The 19,219-nt window shown below is 39.6% G+C and overlaps 1 protein-coding gene across 3 annotated transcripts in view; it reads right to left on the bottom strand.

Moving 5' to 3' along the window:
• The window catches only part of tiam1a (TIAM Rac1 associated GEF 1a), a 243,819-nt gene that overhangs the window by 58,207 nt on the left and 166,393 nt on the right, over positions 1 to 19,219 (bottom strand). Inside the window, exon 1 of one of the 3 annotated variants that reach the window (XM_078408891.1) lies at positions 5,359 to 6,065. The exons of the other annotated variants lie outside the window; for them this stretch is intronic. Within the exon in view, the coding sequence (XP_078265017.1) occupies positions 5,359 to 5,547 (189 nt within the window). The 5' untranslated portion in view covers positions 5,548 to 6,065. Of the gene's footprint in view, positions 1 to 5,358; positions 6,066 to 19,219 lie in introns of those variants that run through there. 3 annotated transcript variants of the gene reach the window in all.

Here is a 19,219-nt window from a genome sequence, read left to right as displayed (position 1 = left end):
AAAAAACAATGCAGTAGCTTCGCTAGTGCCTCTACTTACTCAGAAGTTTAATGAGATTCTGCATGTCTGCAAATACTCTAACAAACTGCTTCAAATGCACCATAGAAACGATCTTGACTGGTTGTATCATGGCCTTATATGGCAATTCCAATGCACAGGAATGTAAGGGGCAGCAGAGAAGGATGGGATCAGCCTTGTCCATCATGGGCACAGCCCTCCTCACCATCAAAAGCATCTCCATGAGGCGCCGGCTTCTATCACCCAGGAGCCTCACCATGCAGGCCATTCTCTTTTTGCAGCACTTTGTGTTTTGCCCGTTCTCTCAATAACCAGATAGCCCTGTTTATATCTCATCCCCATGGTCACTATAGTTTCACTCCAACGACATCCCCTTCCTCCATCCTTCCTGCACCTTTATAAACTTCCTGTGTCTTCTTTTCAGTTCTGATGAAGGATTTCCGACCTTAAATGTTAACTCTGTTTCTCTTCCCACAAATGCAGGTCAACATGCTGAGTATTTGCAGCATTTTCTGTTCAAATATATTAGCATAATGGGATTGGGATTTGGTGCTATTGTTGGAGAAGAGAGAAATTGAGACAATCCTGCATTCAGTACAAGGGTTTCCAACCTGGGGTAAATTTGCCCCCAGGGGGTACATTTTGCCTACCCAGGGGGTAAATTTGAACAAAATAATAATGTTAAAAACAGTATTTTAAAATTTCCCCTTTGTCAGTAGCTTTATTATGGTAGAAGTGTAATCTCAAATTACTGAACAAAACAGGGTGTAAATTTACTTTTGAAAAGTTGCCTGGGGTAAACGGGATGAAAAAGGTTAGGAACCCCTGATTTAGTAGAAATTGGGAAATGTAAAAACCTCTCGCAATACAAAGTAAATAGAAATGTTAGTTTGGTCCTTCAATATAACAAAACTGCAGAGGAGAAAATTTGGATTTGGTTAAACAAGATTCGAGGTCTGAGGTTTGTCTTAACATATAACATATAACATATAACAACTACAGCATGGAAACAGGCCTGTCCGGCCCTACCAGTCCACGCCGACCATTCTCCCTGACCTAGTCTCATCTACCTGCACTCAGACCATAACCCTCCAATCCCCTCCTATCCATATACCTATCCAATTTACTCTTAAATAATAAAATCGAGCCAGCCTCCACCACTTCCACCGGAAGCCCATTCCATACAGCCACAACCCTCTGAGTAAAGAAGTTCCCCCTCATGTTACCCCTAAACCTTTGTCCCTCAATTCTGAAGCTATGTCCCCTTGTTGGAATCTTCCCCACTCTCAAAGGGAAAAGCCTACCCACGTCAACTCTGTCCGTCCCTCTCATAATTTTAAAAACCTCTATCAAGTCCCCCCTCAACCTTCTACGCTCCAAAGAATAAAGACCCAACCTGTTCAACCTCTCCCTGTAGCCCAAGTGCTGAAACCCAGGCAACATTCTAGTAAATCTCCTCTGTACCCTCTCCATTTTGTCGACATCCTTCCTATAATTTGGCGACCAGAACTGCACACCATACTCCAGATTCGGCCTCACCAATGCCCTGTACAATTTCAACATTACATCCCAACTTCTATACTCGATGCTCTGATTTATAAAGGCAAGCATACCAAACGCCTTCTTCACCACCCTATCCACATGAGATTCCACCTTCAGGGAACAATGCACAGTTATTCCCAGATCCCTCTGTTCCACTGCATTCCTCAATTCCCTACCATTTACCCTGTACGTCCTATTTTGATTTGTCCTACCAAAATGCAGCACCTCACACTTATCAGCATTAAACTCCATCTGCCATCTTTCAGCCCACCCTTCCAAAAGGCCCAAGTCTCTCTGTAGACTTTGAAAATCTACCTCACTATCAACTACTCCACCTATCTTAGTATCATCTGCATATTTACTAATCCAATTTGCCACACCATCATCCAGATCATTAATGTAAATGACAAACAACAGTGGACCCAACACAGATCCTTGGGGCACTCCACTAGACACTGGCCTCCAACCTGACATACAATTGTCAACCGTTACCCTCTGGTATCTCCCATTCAGCCATTGTTGAATCCATCTTGCAACCTCACTATTAATACCCAACGATTTAACCTTCTTAATCAACCTTCCATGTGGAACCTTGTCAAATGCCTTACTGAAGTCCATATAGACAACATCCACAGCCTTGCCCTTATCAATTTCCCTGGTAACCTCTTCAAAAAATTCAAGAAGATTAGTCAAACATGACCTTCCAGGCACAAATCCATGTTGACTGTTTCTAATCAGGCCTTGATTATCCAAATAATTATATATATTGTCCCTAAGTATCTTTTCCATTAATTTTCCCACCACAGACGTCAAACTAATAGGTCTATAATTGCTAGGTTTACTTTTAGAACCTTTTTTAAACAAAGGCACAACATGCGCAATGCGCCAATCTTCCGGCACCATCCCTGTTTCTAATGACGTTTGAAATATTTCCGTCATAGCCCCTGCTATTTCTGCACTAACTTCCCTCAATGTCCTAGGGAATATCCTATCAGGACCTGGAGACTTATCCACTTTTATATTCTTCAAAAGTGTCCGTACCTCCTCTTCTTTAATCATCCTAATTTCCATCACTACTCTACTTGTTTCGCTTACCTCACATAATTCAATATCCTTCTCCTCGGTAAATACCGAAGAAAAGAAATTGTTTAATATCTCCCCCATTTCTTCCGGCTCAGCACATAGCTGTCCACTCTGACTCTCTAATGGACCAATTTTATCCCTCACTATCCTTTTGCTATTGACATATCTGTAGAACCCCTTGGGGTTTACTTTTACATTACTTGCCAAAGCAGCCTCATATCTTTTTTGAGTGGATTCTTGCCAAAAACAAGCAGTGGATGTAGTAATTGTCCTGACAAGAAGGTCGGGTAGCTTTGGACAGATGGGCTTGGGAAACTGGGAAGGATGCCATTTTAGATGGCATGACAGAGTTTCTAGAGAGTTTACTAAATATTAAATATTAAACTTGTATTAAAATGTAAAGATTCAAATTACAAGTAAGTGAAAGCTAGAGTTTTTTAAAAAAATCAGCTGATTTGCTTTTTAATTTGAAAGGTGAAATGAATGATGGTGTAGAAAGATTGATCCATTATGATGTGACGCAGGCTGAGTGGGCTCATTCAGTGAAGGTGGTCAGACACACAAACTATTTAGATTGCCTAGAGGAACAATATGCTAACATATCTGAAACAACTTCCCAACTGAGGGGGGGCAACAAGGTCAAGAAATCCAGCACCTCCTGTACAGAGCTGAACAGGTTGACTTACTTTAAAGGGCTTTATAATTTATTGAACCTCTTTTTTGATTTGTTTATTATGTTATCTATTGACTTCTGTGTTTACAGACCTGTTATGCTGCTGCAAGAAATAATTTAATTGCTCCATTTCAGCACATCTGACATTTAAACACTCTTGAGGTGGAAAATATTGCAAAAAGATCATGTATCAATTAGAACCTTTTTTCCAAGGTGGGAATGTCACCACTTTCATCACCTGCAAAAACACCAGTTTAAATCAGGTGCTAACAGCATATTTTCCACTGAAAGCCAGGACTCAGAAAGCTAGGGGGAAAAAAATCATTGAATTGCAGTCTGACAAACAAAAGCACAGAAATGCATAATCATTGCACTTGCGAATGTTATTTTTAGATATTGCCAGCAGCAATTATAAGAGGAAGTGTAAAAGATTGCACTGTGTCCATTAACTCTAACACATAAAATCATTACCCTCTATCAGTCACTATGCACATTTTAATTTCAACGAAAATCTCAATACGGAAGGTTACAATACAGAAACACACTGGCATAATGCTTAGGGTAAATTAAAATCTTCCTCCAGCATCACTAGCCTGCATAATTCACAACATATTAATCTAAAAATATTACTGCACGCAAAGTTCTCCTTCACTGTTACATACGCAACAACCAGTGTTCATAAACGTACAATGCAGAGAGAGCAAAGGATGATGGGAGTTGACATAAATACAAATGGAAAAAAGAAAATACAAAAAGCAAAAAGCCATTAAAAAAAAATCTTACTTCCACATTTTCCTTCTAAAGTTAACATAAATAAATCTCAAAATAAATCAGGTGAAGAGGGTTTCGCATTTTGTTAACTGCCCTCTTTTTTTATTATAAATGATCTTTCTAAAGTTGCATTGATTCATTGTCACCTTCAGGTGCTGTAACCGAGCAACACTTCTCTCTCGTAGCACTTTAGCATAAGCTATAGTGCAGAAAATCAAAGGCAGCGTTTAATATGTTACTTATATTTCCCCACATCGTTCAACAATTTTCTGAAAGAATCAGTGTACAGCCGATTCATGTTTAGTCTTCACAATTTTTTATAGTTAATACTGCTGGTGACCTGAATCAATTTCCTGGTAAGCTACTTGACATAACCATCATGGGTCAATCATTCTGATGTGGAAAAGTGATGGCGAATAGGCTACGCCATCTAAAATGAGCCAGATTGCCTACCTTAAAGGGCATTCGTAAAGCATTTAGTTTTACTGCAGTTCAGGGTCTCTGTGATCATTTTTAAGGATTTCAACACTTTGTATCCACATCTTGTTTTTAAATTAAATTCAAATTGCACTTGCCTTCTGTATTACTAATTTAGTACATTCATTATTACAGTTATATTTCAATGATACATGGTGGCCAACACAGCGGTGAGAATCGCACTTTTTTCCTTGTTTTCATATCCTTACATTCAGCAGGAGAATCACAAATACAAATTACATCCTAACACTCTCTGGACTGCATTGTCTTGTCATCTCTTCTAATATAAAGTACTGTACTCAAATTATGCCAAATATTAAAATGGGGTTATTTCAGTTAATTTCACATATTGCACATGACGTGTATCAAAATCAATTGCATACCCCATATGCAGATTGTTGAATGATTCTATGCAAACCAAATTGTAACAATAATGAATTCATTATTGCTCCATAATCAACCTCCTTGAAGGAAACAATAATAATTTCAAGGATCACCTTTCTGTACAGAAATAGATTAACATAGATGGGCCTGCTCTGTAAATAACCCATCAGTGTTTTAGAAACATAATCGTTACAATCAAATATTAAAAAGCACAAAGCATTTTAGGATGTTTTAATTTGATGTTAAAACTATACATTCAAAAGAAATTTTGTAATGTTACTACAATCTGAATGTAACAGCCAGGAATACAAACCATTCAAATGGAAATTCTCTAAAAACAGACATTTCTAACTTATATATATAGCAGGATAATTCAATCATACCTAGATAAACAATAATCAGATTCTCACCATGTAAAGCATCTCATAAATCGAATCACAGGATCCTTTGATGTCCTCGTCTTTGGCCTTCTGTTTTACTCTCCAGAAGACTGACATTGTGAACTGAAACCGTTTGCCTAATAAATCATCCGCTTTGTTATTACAGATTAAACTTTGATTCCCCCCAACTGGAATGTTAAAATGAGGCAAAAGGTTCATCAATTGTGACTGATTTTTGCTTCCTATTCATGGTTAAAATAATTCAAATATACAAGGCTGTCCTTACTGTTCTTTCTACGCTGAGGTGCAGTACAAAGAATCGGGTCGGAATGAAGCAAATGCTGTAATCCTATTCTAACTACCTCACCCCTTAATCATCAACGTTTATCTGAAGTAGGATTCCTGTATCTGTTACAGCATGTCCAGCAATGAGAAGCAGTTCCTGATAGCAAGAAGTGCTCTCATCGAACTGCAGCAAAAAGAACTAGCAGAAACACGAAACACAGCCTGCTGAAGCTGACATCGGAATGTCATCGTCTGCTTCCTCGAGCGCTGATTCATCTGACTGGTTTAGTTCCTCACTAGAATATTAATTCCCAAATGTGGAAAGCTGGTCTAAACTGCACAAAACTTCCAAACATTGCAATTAAAATGACCGGAAATGTCATCTCTGGCATTTTGCAGACGAATGAGCTGCGAGTTAAAGGGTGCCAATGTTTACAGCCTTGCAATAGAATAGGCTCTGCTTTGAAGCAAAGTTTCAGCTCTCTGGACATCATCTCAAAGGAACTGAATATTATTTCTTCATCTATTGCTATCCCCTTCTACAAATAATTATCCAAATTAAACCAAGGACATGACACTATTCAATTCACAATTGTTACAAAAGACTCTTCAGCTGTAATTGTTCAAGATTAATTCTCCCTTTTAATTTCTTTGAACTCAACTACAGCACTTCAGAAGGAACCAGCAAAGAATTTTGAACAGATGGCATTTTCCCAAAATACAAAACAAAGGCACAGCTGTCTGGCCTGAACATCATCCAGCTACACAATTTTCCCTATTCAGGCAGAATTGAATAACACTGTCAATTTGAACAAAGTAATCAAATTATGCAATGTACCAAAATACTGAAATAACATAAATTGACAAATTTTGAATAAAGAACATTTTGTAAATCCTGTAAGTTTAATGTAAAATTACCCTCACAAGATAATTTTTCATCTGCTTGTTATCTTATTTTACTGAATTTCATTGCATGTTTACAAACACAAAGTATATGATGTTACAAAGAAAAAAATATCAAAGCACACAAAATCTTTCAGTTATTTTATGGAAATAGCTGCTTCAGAGTATAATTAATACAAGCAAATATTTGAATGTAAACAAGAATTGTTAAAGAACACGCATAGAAAAACTTAAATGATGGTTAAATGTCTTTTCTGTTGCTCATATTTGCTTCTACTATCTGTTTGTGACTACAATTTCAAAACCTACTTTGTCAAAGTACAAGTTAATCTCAAACTTCATTGCTTTCCTTCTCAGCTAAAGTACCATGCATGGTAAATTACTATTCACGGACCATATGGCTGTTATAACACTGAAAAACCTTAACTGTAAGGTAATTAAAGGGTGGAGTACACAAGTTAAAACTTGTACCTCGTACAATTGGAAATGCAGCATAAAAACTATTTAAGGGATAAGAAAGTATGGAAGAAAAATTTGTTAGCAAATATATTATAATTGATAATCACCATTTAAGTATAAGCAACAAAGCATTTTTCTTTTAAATATAAAAAAACATTTCTATTAAATAGTCACTATTAAGTACATAATATTAAAAACAGAATTACTTATATTTTGCACACCATTCCATACCTAGCAATGCTAATAAATAATGTGTGTTATACAGTAACTTTGGTAACTTTTTCTCAACTTGAGTTTCAGATGTTCTGGGTATTTATGATAATAACAGTGCTCATTTTAAGGCTTGAAAGAGCTTTTAAACCTATGAATATTGAAGTGCAAATATTCCTATCACCTAATGTTAGATTTTTTTGGTACATTTTTTTAGAGACTATTCCAAATTTGCAACTTGAGATTTCACTGCAAGCAAATGATTAATATACTATAGTTGTTCCTTTTAAGGAAGCTATGCTTTAATTGTAGTCAATTTGAACTTTTATATTCCGTTCTGGGCAACATCGCAGACAGAACATGCACTGATTTGGTGGGGAGGGATACATTGCAGATATGCTACCAAGATTTTAAAAGAAGTTTGCAAGTACTTGCATTACATTCCAGGTTTAGGTGACTGAGGAATGTAAGATAACACAGAATAAATATTTTGTCTGGTGAGGGAATCATAAACAAGCAAAAATAACCTTAACATTGGAATTGGGCCATTTAGGTGTGGCATCTGGAAGAATTCTTTTCATTTCAAGGATAGCAGAGATATGGAATTCTGTTCATTAAAAGCCTATGGGTGTTAGATTAATCCAAATGTTGAAAATGGAGATCATTAAAAGATATTAAACATATGAATTAAAGGTGGGTGAATGATGTTTAAATAAAGATCAATCATGTAAAAGTTGAAAGGCAGAGCCTTTCAAATAGTTAATTTATTATAGCTATGCTTTAATTGTGGGGAACAGATTTATATTCAGTTCCGGGCAATATCCCAAAGAAGATAGATACTGATTTGGTGGGGAGGGATATGTTGCAGATACGCAAAGACTTGAGGACAAACTGCTCTATTCCTGGTTATAGGTCATTCTCATCCGCAATGCGATGAAACTGTAAAAATCTGAAGAGCAGAAATTATTGTAGAAAGTTTTTCCTCTGTCCTCCAATGAATCTAGGTCATAACAGCATAACTCCCTTCGAACTATTCGGCTAATAATGAATTCAGTCTGGTCGTTTAGAGATGACATATAGAAACATTTCAAAATCTTAAGCTAAAATACTGCAGATGCTAACTATTTGTAACAAAACCGGAAATGTTGTAAATTATGAGTAGATTGCAGCATTTCTAGAGTGACAACCAGGATTAACGTCTTAGGTTAATGATTTTTTGATCCAGGGTAGAAATAGAGGCAACAAAAGTCGCAAGAAGAAGTGTGCGTAAAGGTGCCATGGAAGGCAGGGGAATGGGAGATGCTGCAATGTTAGCAGAGGCATGAGTCCGAAAACAAAGCCGAAGAAACATCCAAACATGCACATACAGAAAAACATGGACACGTTTTCCCCATAACATTAAGGAAACAATTAGTTCTCAAAAATCTGGCCAATTAAAATGTATGTGCTTGCCGATGGTTTTTAGCCTTGGCAAGCAATACTATCTCATCTTTCAATGAAGCACTTTACAATCCAATGGATGTAACAGTTCAGCAATTCCCACAGTTCCCACAGTTCCTCTCTTTTCAGCCGCAGTTACCAAGAATGATTCTACTGTGACTTTTTAGTTAACTCGGATATTCCTTTTATCTTCCCTTAATTCCATCATGCACTTTCTGATCTGCTCCATTGCCTTTTGAAATTGGGTCATTCCTGCCTTCTATTCATTGCAGATTTTCCCATTGTATCTTTCCACACTCCCGAGCCCCCATTCCCCACATTTCACCTCCCCAACTTCAAACTCACCTTATTTCCTCTGTACTTAAAACTAGTACTATCTCTAAAATCCTACATCTGAAAAAAGGTCAACACAAAACATTTCCCTTCCTCAAAGATGCTGCCTGACTTGTTTAGTATTTCCAGAAATCTCTTTAAACTTGAAAAGATGAAACAGTTCATTTTGTAAAAATTTTTTTTTGTGTTTTTTGCCCCTTGAATAATATAAAGTTTTTTTTCCAAGTTGACATCAACTATCACACCGGTAATGTCCTGCATCTATATTTCATTGGATTAAATAGAAATTTATGCGGAAGCATATAAAACCTCTACCAATCAGAGGATCATGCTTTGGATTAGATTTATTCACAAAATGCTGGAGTAACTCAGCAGGTCAGGCAGCATCTCGGGAGAGAAGGAATGGGTGACGTTTCGGGTCGAGACCCTTCTTCAGACTGAAGAAGGGTCTCGACCCGAAACGTCGCCCATTCCTTCTCTCTCTCGAGATACTGCCTGACCTGCTGAGTTACTCCAGCATTTTGTGAATAAATCAATTTGTACCAGCATCTGCAGTTATTTTCTTATGCTTTGGATTAGTCTCTATTGTTACTTATGAGAGGAATCAGCCAATCATTACAGCAGCTAATTGCCCTACGAGTCAGAAAATAGATGTATAATCTAGACAGAAACATCAATGCAGTACTTAAGCAGTGCCACGTTATCAGGCATGGAGTCATATTGGTTATTAACTGCTGTACTAATAAATCAATTTTTAAGATTTGGTTTCAGCATGTAGTTTGGGAACTAATTACTTATTCTCCAAAGTTTGGGTAGCTTGGGTCATTGGTTAGGGGAGTGAGAAGGATTGGGTTGAGGTATCCAGGGACAGAGGTGGTTTGGTTTGTTTCATTATTGTTACGTACAGAGATACTGTGAAATGCTTTTGTTTGTGTGCTATCCATTTAAATCATCTAATAGTATAGATAAATACACTCACGCCAGGTACAACAAGTAGAGCAAAGAGAAAAATGCTGTGTTATCTTTTCACAGAAAAAGTTCAATGTCCATTGAGGTAGGTTGGAAGATTGGAACTACACCCTAGCTGAAGGGAGGATCATTCATAAGTCTGATAACAGAGAAGAAGGTGTTCCTGAGTCTGTTAGTATGTGGGTCACAAACAGGTAAGGGTGGCAGTGTGATGGTGAGGTTAGGTTAAGTGGTTAATTATGTCTCGTATGTGGACAAGTACAAGAATGAGAGAAGGCTACAAGAATGAGAGAAGTGAACCCCCGCCCGGCAAGTATGAATTTCTCAAGGTTTCTCGATCCATCGTATGGACGGATTCCGTCATCGGGAAAAACAAGTGGCATGCGTTCTCAAAACCTGCGCAGCTCATTCATTGGAGGCTTCATGGACATTTCAACCTCTTTCAACTGAGGTCCACATTGCTTTAAAAGGACAACCATGATACTGGTGTCCAAGAACAGAAAGGTAGCATGCCTCGAAGACTACCGACCAGTGGCACTCCCGTCCTTCGTGATAAAGTGCTTCAAATGGTTGGTGATGATACAAATCAATTCCTGCCGCAATTATGATCCTGGCCCACTTCAATTCACCAACTGCCACAGCAGATTGACAATGGATGCAACCTCAAGGGCTCTCCATTCTGCACTGGACCATTTGGACAGCAGGGACACGCATGTTTATTGATTAAAGCTCAGCTTTCAACACCATTATCTATACACTAAAACTCCTTTGTTTGTTTGTTCCTGAACTACAGCCAAAACGGTACACGATAGCGCAACAATTTTAGTCCCACCTTACTCACCGTCATCCCTTTGGTGCTAATGGAAGAAGTTCCATTGAAATCGGTGTTATATTTTTAAAATTATTCACATTTTAAAGTTTAAATCTATCTCCTAGGGAGGGAGGGGGGCGGAGGGAGGGGGAGGAGGAAGGATAAGGGGGGTGAGGGAAAGGGGTGAGGGGAAGGGGGAAGGGGAGGGGGGTGGAGGGAGGGGAGGGGGGAGGGGAGGGAGGAGGGAGGGATAGAGGAGAGGGTGCTGCACCAATGCAGGAGAGGTTTGGGCCCAACGGGTCCACTTGGTCTGGTCCCTTATAAAACTCATCGTTCAATTCAGGGATAGACACAAAATGCTGGAGTAACTCAGCGGGATAGGGAGCATCTGGATAGAAGGAACGAGTGACGTTTCGGGTCGAGATCCTTCTTTCTCCTTCAAACTCAGGGAATTGGGTCTCTACTCGTCCCCATGCAACTAGATCTTTGACTTCCTTATCAGCAAGCCTCAATCAGTATGGATTGGCAAAATCACCTCTACCTTGCCGACACAAGCTGAGGGGCAGCTCAGGGCTGCATGCTCAATCCCTTGTTGTACTCTCTATACCCATGACTGCGTAGCCAGATACAGCTCCAACACATATTTTAAAATGCTAATGATACCACCTATGTTGAACAGATCACTGATAACGACGCGGCAGAGTGCAGAAGAGAGATTAATATTCTGCTTGAGTAGAGACAGAGCAACTATTTTATTCTCAGCCTTCGCAAGGCCAGGATGCTAACTGTTGATGTCAGGAAGGGAAAGCCAAGGGACCATGCACCTGTCTTCATTGGCTTGACGGTGGCCGTTACAGTCATCAGCTTCCGGTTCCAGGGCGTACACATCTCTGATGATCCATCCTGGGTGCAGTACACTGACACCTCTCACCAACACCTCTTCCTCAGATATTTGAGGAAATTCAGCATGTCAGCGAATACTTTATCGCACTTCTTCAGGTGTACAGCAGAGCCCACTGATTGCATTCAAACACTCAAAAATGAAAGAGAATGCAGAAAGAAAGCGGTGGTTCATCACAGGTGTTGACATCCCCACTAATGAAGGAATATACAGGAAGCGTTGCCTCAAGAAGGCAGCTAATATCATAAGACCCAACCCACACTGGACATGTTCTCTTCTCGTTGCTTCCATTGGGAAGATGGCACAGGACCCAAGAACAATTAACCTCTGAGTCAAGAGCAGCTTCTTCCCACCAACCATCAAGTTCCTGAACAGCCCTGCACAACCCGCGGCAAGGTGGCACAGCGGTAGAGTTGCTGCTTTAAAGCGGTTGCAGCGTCGGAGACCCGGGTTCGATCCCGAATACAGGTGCTGTCTGTACGGAGTTTGTACGTTCTCCCCGTGACCTGCGTGGGTTTTCTCCTAGATCTTCGGTTTCCTCCCACACTCCAAAGACATACAGGTATGTAGGTTAATTGGCTTGGTGTATGTATAAATTGTCCCTAGTGTGTGTAGGATAGTGTTAATGTGCGGAGAACGCTGGTCGGCACAGTCTCAGTGGGCCGAAGGGCCTGTTTCTGCGCTGTATCTCTAAACAAAACTGAACTAAACTAAACCCCAACCACGACTGCACCTCGGCACCGAACCACATTGAACTATGGTCGATCTAGCTGCTTTAGTTTTTGCACTATCGTGTCCTAGTTTACTGAACAACTGACCATTTATTGTATATTTATTGTTGTTGTCATAGCGTCTAATATGTCTGCAGCAAAAAAGAATAAAATTGTTCCCGGGCAAATCCAGTGCAGATGACCAGAAATACTCTTGAAGTGCAGTCAGCTCTTAATGATCTAAAAGCATGTGCTCTAGGTGTGTCAGTCATCAAAGTCTGATCATTTCACACATATTCTGCATTGAGACTTGGCCTGCTCTTTCAAGGGTCAAGTTGCCAGTTGTTCATGGCTTTTAAGAGATGTTAATGAATCTTCTGAGATATCAAGAGTTGAAGCTGTTCAATCACCAATCATACTTGGGGTAATACAGGGACATCTTTATGTGAAAAACCCAAGAAAGCTGCACATGTTAGAAATATACAATTCATGAGATAAGCTTGCCAAAGGTCACACGGACTTGGTGGGCCGAAAAGGCCTGTTTCCGGCTGTATATATATGATATGATATGATGATAAGGCTTTGATGATTTTTTTTGCATTGCTGTCTGTCAAGACTAAATGAATTAGCAGGATTTGAGCCAAAATAGCTTTATCCAAGCTTCAGTGCACGTTTTGGGTAAGATGTCTATATCTTGTAACATGACAACTGCTTCCTTAATTCTGATTACCATGCCAAACTTGGAGCAAGGATGAAATAATTCGATCAGCATGATCTGGAAATCATCTGATGAACGCAATGTTTCCAACTAAGATAGATCCTAAATAATGAGCACAATATCATGTCACTTTGTTCTGAAATTATCTAATAATGAACTAGCTGCCGCCTATTCTCAGTTTAATTGGTATCTCAGCTTAATCATGACAGTGCTGGAAGGCACTGCGACACAGTCTTGCTTTGGCCCCGCATTAATGCTGAGCCTCGTATTTTCTTCTTATAATACATAGGTACTTCTATTCCCTCATCCAATCCTTGAATAGGAAAAAGATTTCTAGCCAATCAATTTTCATCAGAATCCTGTAGATGGCATTCCTATCAGTTTTGTCAAAGGCCTTTGGTGGATCACTGAATTCCATAGAACAACGTGCTTATTGTACATGGTGCTTTTTTTCTTGCTAAAACACATTAGAAGGATTCTCCAGTTCTGAATCCTCACTGGTTGTTTGGATGGACTCTGAAAGATAGGATGTGTAGGAAGGAACTGAAGATCCTGGTTTCCACCAAAGATAGACCCAAAATGCCCGCTGAGTTACTCTAGCATCTTGTGTCTATCTAAAATATAGCATCCTTTCAAGCATTTAACAAACTATACTGAGAAGGGACTTCACTGGCACTCTTGCAGTATGCTCTGTTCCTTTTGTTTTCTGGAGGGCAACAACATTTGCATTTTCCAGATCCAGATCCATAGCCAGGAGACATTCTTCTTGCGAAATACAAAGGTCTCGAGGTCTCGAGGTCCCAGGTAAGCTTCCTTCTCACTGACCTTGGGAACTCCAGTGACATCATTATTCTGATCTGTTGTATCTGCTCAACTCACCACTGCAGAGGTGAACTGAAACTTTTAATAACTTTGATCAGTGATAAAAAATACCCTGCGCCGAAGATCTGTGTGATTTAAAAAAATAAATGTACTACAACATAATTATTGCTTGATAAGCAATTGTGTCAAAAATATATTATTTTACTTATGCATTGTAATCCATTCTTCTTCTTCTTCTTCTTCTTGTTGCGTTTGAGGCAGCAGAAATTATGTAACGCCCTCCAGGCGCTGTAGCCAGTGCAATGTGCTGTTGTCGAGGGCTGTGAGGTCTACCCCTCCACCAGGGGGGCGGAGGACAGTGCAGTCAAAAATGCCGTGCTGCGCTGTTTTCTAGTCTGCTCCACACGCAGGCTGCTGATGGACTCAACCCCCAACAATGCATGTTGGCGTTGAACCGGCCGATCCCTGTGTGGAGCCGGTTCAGGGCGACCCACTCTTTGCGGGGCATGTCCGAGCCGGGTGGGGCTGTGGTGTTCGGTGTGACAGTGAATTGAGGAGGTGGCGATGTCTGTTCCCAGCTGGTTCTCCATGCTCCTAGTATGTTGAAACCGGAGCCACAGAGGGTCGCTGCATGATGGGAGAAAGGGCGACGAGATGACAGGCGTTGAGGTCCCAGTTGCTGTGAATCCTGGGCGAGGTGGTGCAAAGGATGTTTGGCGTCCGATGGGGTCTTGCACACCAGCCTATGAGTGAAGAGCTCTCTGCGAAGCTTGGCGGGTGCGATACCTGTGAGCACCGGCAGGAGATCCATCGGAGTAGGGCGTAGGCAGCCAGTGATGATCCGCATGGTGTGGTTGAGGGTGGCGTCTAGCTTGCTGGTATGAGCGCTGCGGCACCATGCTGGGGCGGCGTACTCAGCGGCGCTGTACACGAGTGCAAGAGCACTGGTTCGGAGAGTAGATGTCCTGGCGCCCCATGACGATCCGGCCAAGCAACGCAGGAGGTTCTTCCGTGCCGAGACTTTAGCACGGAGAGCTTCCATTGCGCGAATATTTCAAAATGCGCTATTTGGAAATAAAGTATTTATTATATTTATATTATATTTATATTTTAGAATTTACCTCAATAAAAACGTTCCAATTATATTTGGCACTTGATATAATGTTTAAAATAAATTTAAAATTCTCTTTGTTTCTGATAAGTTGTTCGAGACAATTTTTTTAATGTGACTGTTCAACTAGCCTGACTGAGTATAATTGCTGCTAAATGCTGGGAATTCCTTTAAACTGACACTTGAAAACAGATATCGGGAAATGGGAAGGTCTCAGTACAGATATTATTAGATAATTGTGCGGTGCTCTTGTGAAGGCCAGCATTGAATGTTATTTATTTGAAACCAATCACAAATCCTACACCATTAAACATAGCCAGCAATGGGCAGCATCCTGTCTTTAATATAATTGAATTGTCATTAAGTTTTCTAATAACTTGTAAAATATTGCAATTCACCTTTTTGCAGCTTCTGTAAATTAGGAGTATTCCAAATGTTTCCAAAAGCTTGGCAGCTTTGAGAGACAGTAGAGCTGGAAGCATGGATGAAAATTTGTGGGCTGGATTTGCTCTTTCAGGTGATCTGATTGCATTCCTTGGGTCATCAAGCTGTGAACTTCCAGTTTCCTAACAATTATACTGAGAATCTGCTTACTGAATCTTTTTCTGGATTAAAGCTAGTGCAAATTCAACGATTCAATTCATTTCACTGATCACCTCCCTGTTAGAAAGAATATATTTCAGACTTATCAATGCTATTTGAACATCAGCAATGATTCTGTTCAGAAAACTGAACAACTCATAGCATTATTGTCAAGGGTGATCAAATTTGCAGAGCACAATCCTATTTCTTTGGCCCTTGACTTTGCACCTACAGGCAGAGAAAGATAATGTGTAGACATTTTCAGTCTATATGAACCATGTTTGGCACACCAACAAAATTATCATCATGGGACAATCACTGCAAACCCGGAATGTCCAAAGCATCCATTGTCCAAATGGAGTGCTGCAATGCGAATATCATTTGATGTACAGTTGACACTGAAAGTTTGCCAGGAGCCCATGGATCACTCACACCATAGTGCCCAGTCAAACTTCAAGAGTAATGCAAGGTAACCTGGAAACTGTCAGTATCTTGATTTACCACGTCAAACAATCAGATTTCTGGGACACTGGTCTTTCCAGTCTTTTTTCTCGCATGAAAATGTGAAGCTGTGGATATGCAAAGATTGATTCTGAGAGATGCTGTCACAGTAATGGATATACTTTAATAACTTCAAGAAATTCAGTTTCTGCAGCCTGAAATACATGCAAACTAACAAAAATACTTATTTTATAGAGGGTCATTGGCATTCATTTTGCTTCAATTTTGAGGCAAAGAGCTTGGACTTGTTACATCATCTTTTTAAGTGCACATATGGTATTTAGACCAACAGTTAGATACACTTTATTTTTTAATCTTGGATGACCGCTGTGTCAAAGACTCATCACAGATTTGGATTAATTAATTGTCATATACTCCACGGTACAATGAAATTCCTCGTTCACATTAAGCTCACAGAGTAAACAGTAGACATGCAATATGATACATACAACAATAAATCTAATGAGTGCAAAACAGCAGAACAGTGCAAAATTGTAGTGTAATCTGAAGTAGTGCAACCAAAAATATTAAAGTACATAAACAGAATAACCAAATGAAATAGAATTAAAAGTAAGAGTACATGGCAGTACTCCTGGGAAAAGGGTGTGAGAAAGGCAATTGGTTCAGGAGTCTGAGAGCAGTGAAGAAGAAACCATTGTTAAGTCAGGACAACTGGAAATCTCTTCAAGGTATGCCCACCTGAAGGTATGCCCACCTGTTCTCCAGAGATGCTGCACGACCCACTGAGTTACATCAGCACTTTGTGCCCTTTTTCGTAAACCAGCTTCTGCAGCTCCTTGTTTCTATTTTAGTTACCATATTTTATTTGCTTTGCAAATGACTTTCAAAATCAATCTTGGCATTTTTCAGACATTTACCCCTAAATCTATCTCAGAGAACAAATGGATGCACCCAGAAGCTATGCATTTGTATTACCGTACGATATGGTAAAAATAAATTCATTTCAGTGGGAGGTGATCTACAGAAGGACTGACAATATATCATTGATTCCAAATGAGCAAACAAATTACAATTACCAATCATTTAAGGAGAAAATGCTGTGCAACATTGATAATGTAGCACTTGCACACATGCATTCAATTACTTCATCTGGGAGAATTTTAAACCAATTTTAAAATCTGGGAGAATTTTAGAGGGAAACTGGCTAAATCTGTTGAGCTAACCATTTTACATACCGCTTCCTCAAACCTGATTTAACGATTTAGCAGTGGATGATCAGTGGATTTCCTGCCAGTCTGATTAAGTGAAAATTATCCTTAGTAACTCTCAATAACCATTGTTGGAGGTTAGAGATACACTGAAACAAAATCCCAAATCTCTCCCATTCTCAGATATTAAACTAGAGTAAGTGATATAAATATTATAAATTTTACAGGGACTATGTTGAACAGACAAACATTTATCCAATTGTTTGTGCAACTCATTAAAATGATGTGGCTTAACAAAAAGAACACAAAGCATTTCACAACAAATACACCACAGCCAACATTACATGTAAGGACAAAAGGACAACATTACATGTAATCAGATCAACCAACAAATGATATGGTACACCGTTGTATTGTTCTCCTTCCCATTCTGTATGAGTTCTGCAAATGAAAGCTTACATTTCCCATCTCATATAAGAGAAAACAAGGGAGCTTTGTTCCAATACTTCCAATACTGGAAGTCTGCACCAATATTGACATAAAATTGGCAGCTGAAACGATGAATAACTTTTCTCTCACCTTCATTAACCAACACCACACTGGATCAATTTCCAATTTCCAATGGCAGGTTAACAAATGAGAGAAATGTGCAGCCAGTCCTCAAGATCAGCAAACAAATTCTGAGAGCAACTTGTTACCAAATTTAGACTCCATTTCTGCAGGGACTAGATGGGTATACTGCTTATACTGCTTCAATCACCACCTGTGTGTACTGGCTACAAGATGCACCAAAACCAGTTCACAAGAACTCTCAAATGGACAATCTCCCTCACCCTAACAGCAGCAAATTTCACCTTTAAACTTCCATTCAAATCAAACAGCAAATCAACTTAAACAAATATTGTTCTTCCTTAATTATCACCATGTCAAAATCATGGAACTTTCCACAGGACAGCATGGTAGTATCCTCCTAATTTTGAAATTTATTAAAAGCAGGAAAATAATACAGGAAATGAAGCCTGAGAAGGTCATGCAGTGATGGTTTGAGGAAACAGTTGAGATCCTACATGTCTGCTTTGAGTCAATGGACTGGTCCATATTCAAGGACTCTGCAGTCAACCTAAAAGAATATGCTACGGCCTCCACAGACTACTTCATATATAGAGGACTGCATGCCAAATTAGGCAATCCAAGTGTTCCTCATCTGGAAAGATTTCCCCCCTTGTGAAGTCCAAACCGTTGAGGCATTCAAGTTGGACAATTACGGCCTGCACAAGAAATCTGCACAACCTCTGCAAAGCCATCAAGGATGACAAAAGAAAATTCTGAATCAAGATACAGTTGCACAATAACTGCGAGGACGCCTGTCGATTGTGGCACGGCCATAATAGGCTACAAAGTGAAGCCGAGCTGCATCACTGGCAATAACGCATCCTTCCCTGACAAGCTCAACCCATTCTGCGCTTGTTTTCAACAGATGGTCAGTGGAATTACGTCAGCCTTGGGAACACATGTATCCATGGTCACCATTGTGCCCGGGTTACTTGAAAACCAAGCTTCAAGGTAACAAGGCATAAACTGGATTGACTTCCAGTTTACTAATAGCAGTATTAAGAAATTTAATTTTCAACGTGGTTGAATGGATTTTTGTGATGAGTTTGGGCATTCTTTGAAAATGTACGGGAGGTGCATATCTGGTTTCTGGGTTGCATATCTGGGTTGGGAGTCTACTTTAAAAGTAATTGCTGATGGCCATAAACATCGCCAAATTCCCACGCTTACCTGACCGTCAAACTGTCGCCTCCAATCTACCTGTCAAATGTCCTGACGGTAAATAAATTGGTTAAACACAAGTATTTTATGGTATCTTCAAATGACTTTATTTAATTTAATATTACGTGCTTGTAAATGCATCTGCGACAACCTAGCAAACCTGGGGACAGCATGTGACAGCGCCCGCAATAAGC

This window comes from Rhinoraja longicauda, chromosome 12, assembly GCF_053455715.1.
Source record: "Rhinoraja longicauda isolate Sanriku21f chromosome 12, sRhiLon1.1, whole genome shotgun sequence".
Lineage (NCBI taxonomy): Eukaryota > Metazoa > Chordata > Chondrichthyes > Rajiformes > Arhynchobatidae > Rhinoraja > Rhinoraja longicauda.
Note: the sequence above shows the minus strand (reverse complement) of the source record. Positions and strands in the feature narration are given on the sequence as shown.